Source organism: Tupaia chinensis, unplaced genomic scaffold (assembly GCF_000334495.1).
Source record: "Tupaia chinensis unplaced genomic scaffold, TupChi_1.0 Scaffold145685_1, whole genome shotgun sequence".
Classification (NCBI taxonomy): domain Eukaryota; kingdom Metazoa; phylum Chordata; class Mammalia; order Scandentia; family Tupaiidae; genus Tupaia; species Tupaia belangeri.
The window spans coordinates 4,905,222-4,906,260 of NW_006205542.1; the positions used below are offsets into that span (position 1 = coordinate 4,905,222).

At 50.3% G+C, this 1,039-nt stretch overlaps 1 protein-coding gene across 1 annotated transcript in view; it reads right to left on the minus strand.

Annotated features, from left to right (window-relative positions):
• Positions 1-231, minus strand: part of CDC50A (cell division cycle 50 P4-ATPase accessory subunit A) — a 48,235-nt gene extending 48,004 nt beyond the window's left edge. Inside the window, 1 exon segment of the mRNA XM_006172189.3 lies at positions 1-231. This exon segment is cut by the window's left edge and continues 31 nt beyond it. Coding sequence (XP_006172251.1) covers positions 1-151 — 151 coding nt within the window. The 5' untranslated portion in view covers positions 152-231.
• Positions 232-1,039: the final 808 nt, after the last annotated feature.

Here is a 1,039-nt window from a genome sequence, read left to right on the forward strand (position 1 = left end):
CTTCCGCAGGGGGATGCTGACCGGAAGCGAGTGTAGGCTGGAGCCGCAGGAGGGAGGGAGAGAAGAAGGAGGGAGAAGACCGAGGGACTAGGGGAGGGGAAAGGGGAGGAGGGTAGAAGAGGGAGGGAAAAGGCGGACGCACGCTGATCATCTTCCCTGTGACGACAAAGCGAGGGCCTCAGGCCCTTGGGCGTGAAGCTACGTGGACGCATGCGCAGCCCTGAGCGCCGGGGCCTCGGCGCTTGCGCAATAGCGGCGTTTTAACTGGCCGACGCGGCGGTTTGCGCACGGCTGCTGGTGCTCAGGTGTCATGGCGACGGCCGGTTTAGTCTGCTGGCCCGGCACGCCAACCTTAGTCCCCCATCAGCCCTGGAGCTCCGGACGAAAAGATCCTTCTGGCGGCTTCGACGCCGGAGAGGTTTTTCTTTTTATCCTAAACAGAATCGAAGTATTTAAAAGGCCACGCCAAGGAGGTTTGAGGTGTTATGGCAATGTATGCTTGAGATCTAAAACCTTGACTTTCTTTAATTAATAAATGCACGAGTCGCCACTGAGGTGCAGATATAAGCTTTAAGAGAGATGTGTCACGTGCGGTCCTTTTGTCTTAAAAAAAAAACAGCAATGTGACTTGGTTAACCCTGTTTCCGTGCCTCTAATTTTTTTTCCCTACTAATGATCTGAACGTTGCTTTCCCCCCATTTTCAAAATGACCACAAGTCTCAAGAATGTGAACCAATCAAATACTTGTTTGGCAGAGATTAGAGGAATGTGCCTTCTAATAAAAACAACTTGGTTGAGGTTGAAGTTGCGCTCACATGATGTTTGTTCATTAGTCTGTACAGTCGTGGACCACATACTGACGTTGTGGTCAAGAACAGACTGGGGTACAGGATGGGGGTCATAAGGCTACACTGATCCTAGGTGTGTAGTAGGCTGTACTATAGGTTTGTGTAAGTACACTCTGATGTTGGCACACAAAACCACCTAATACCGTTCTAGTACCGCTGCATGATTGTGTTTTATTTTGGTCTGTGTAAGT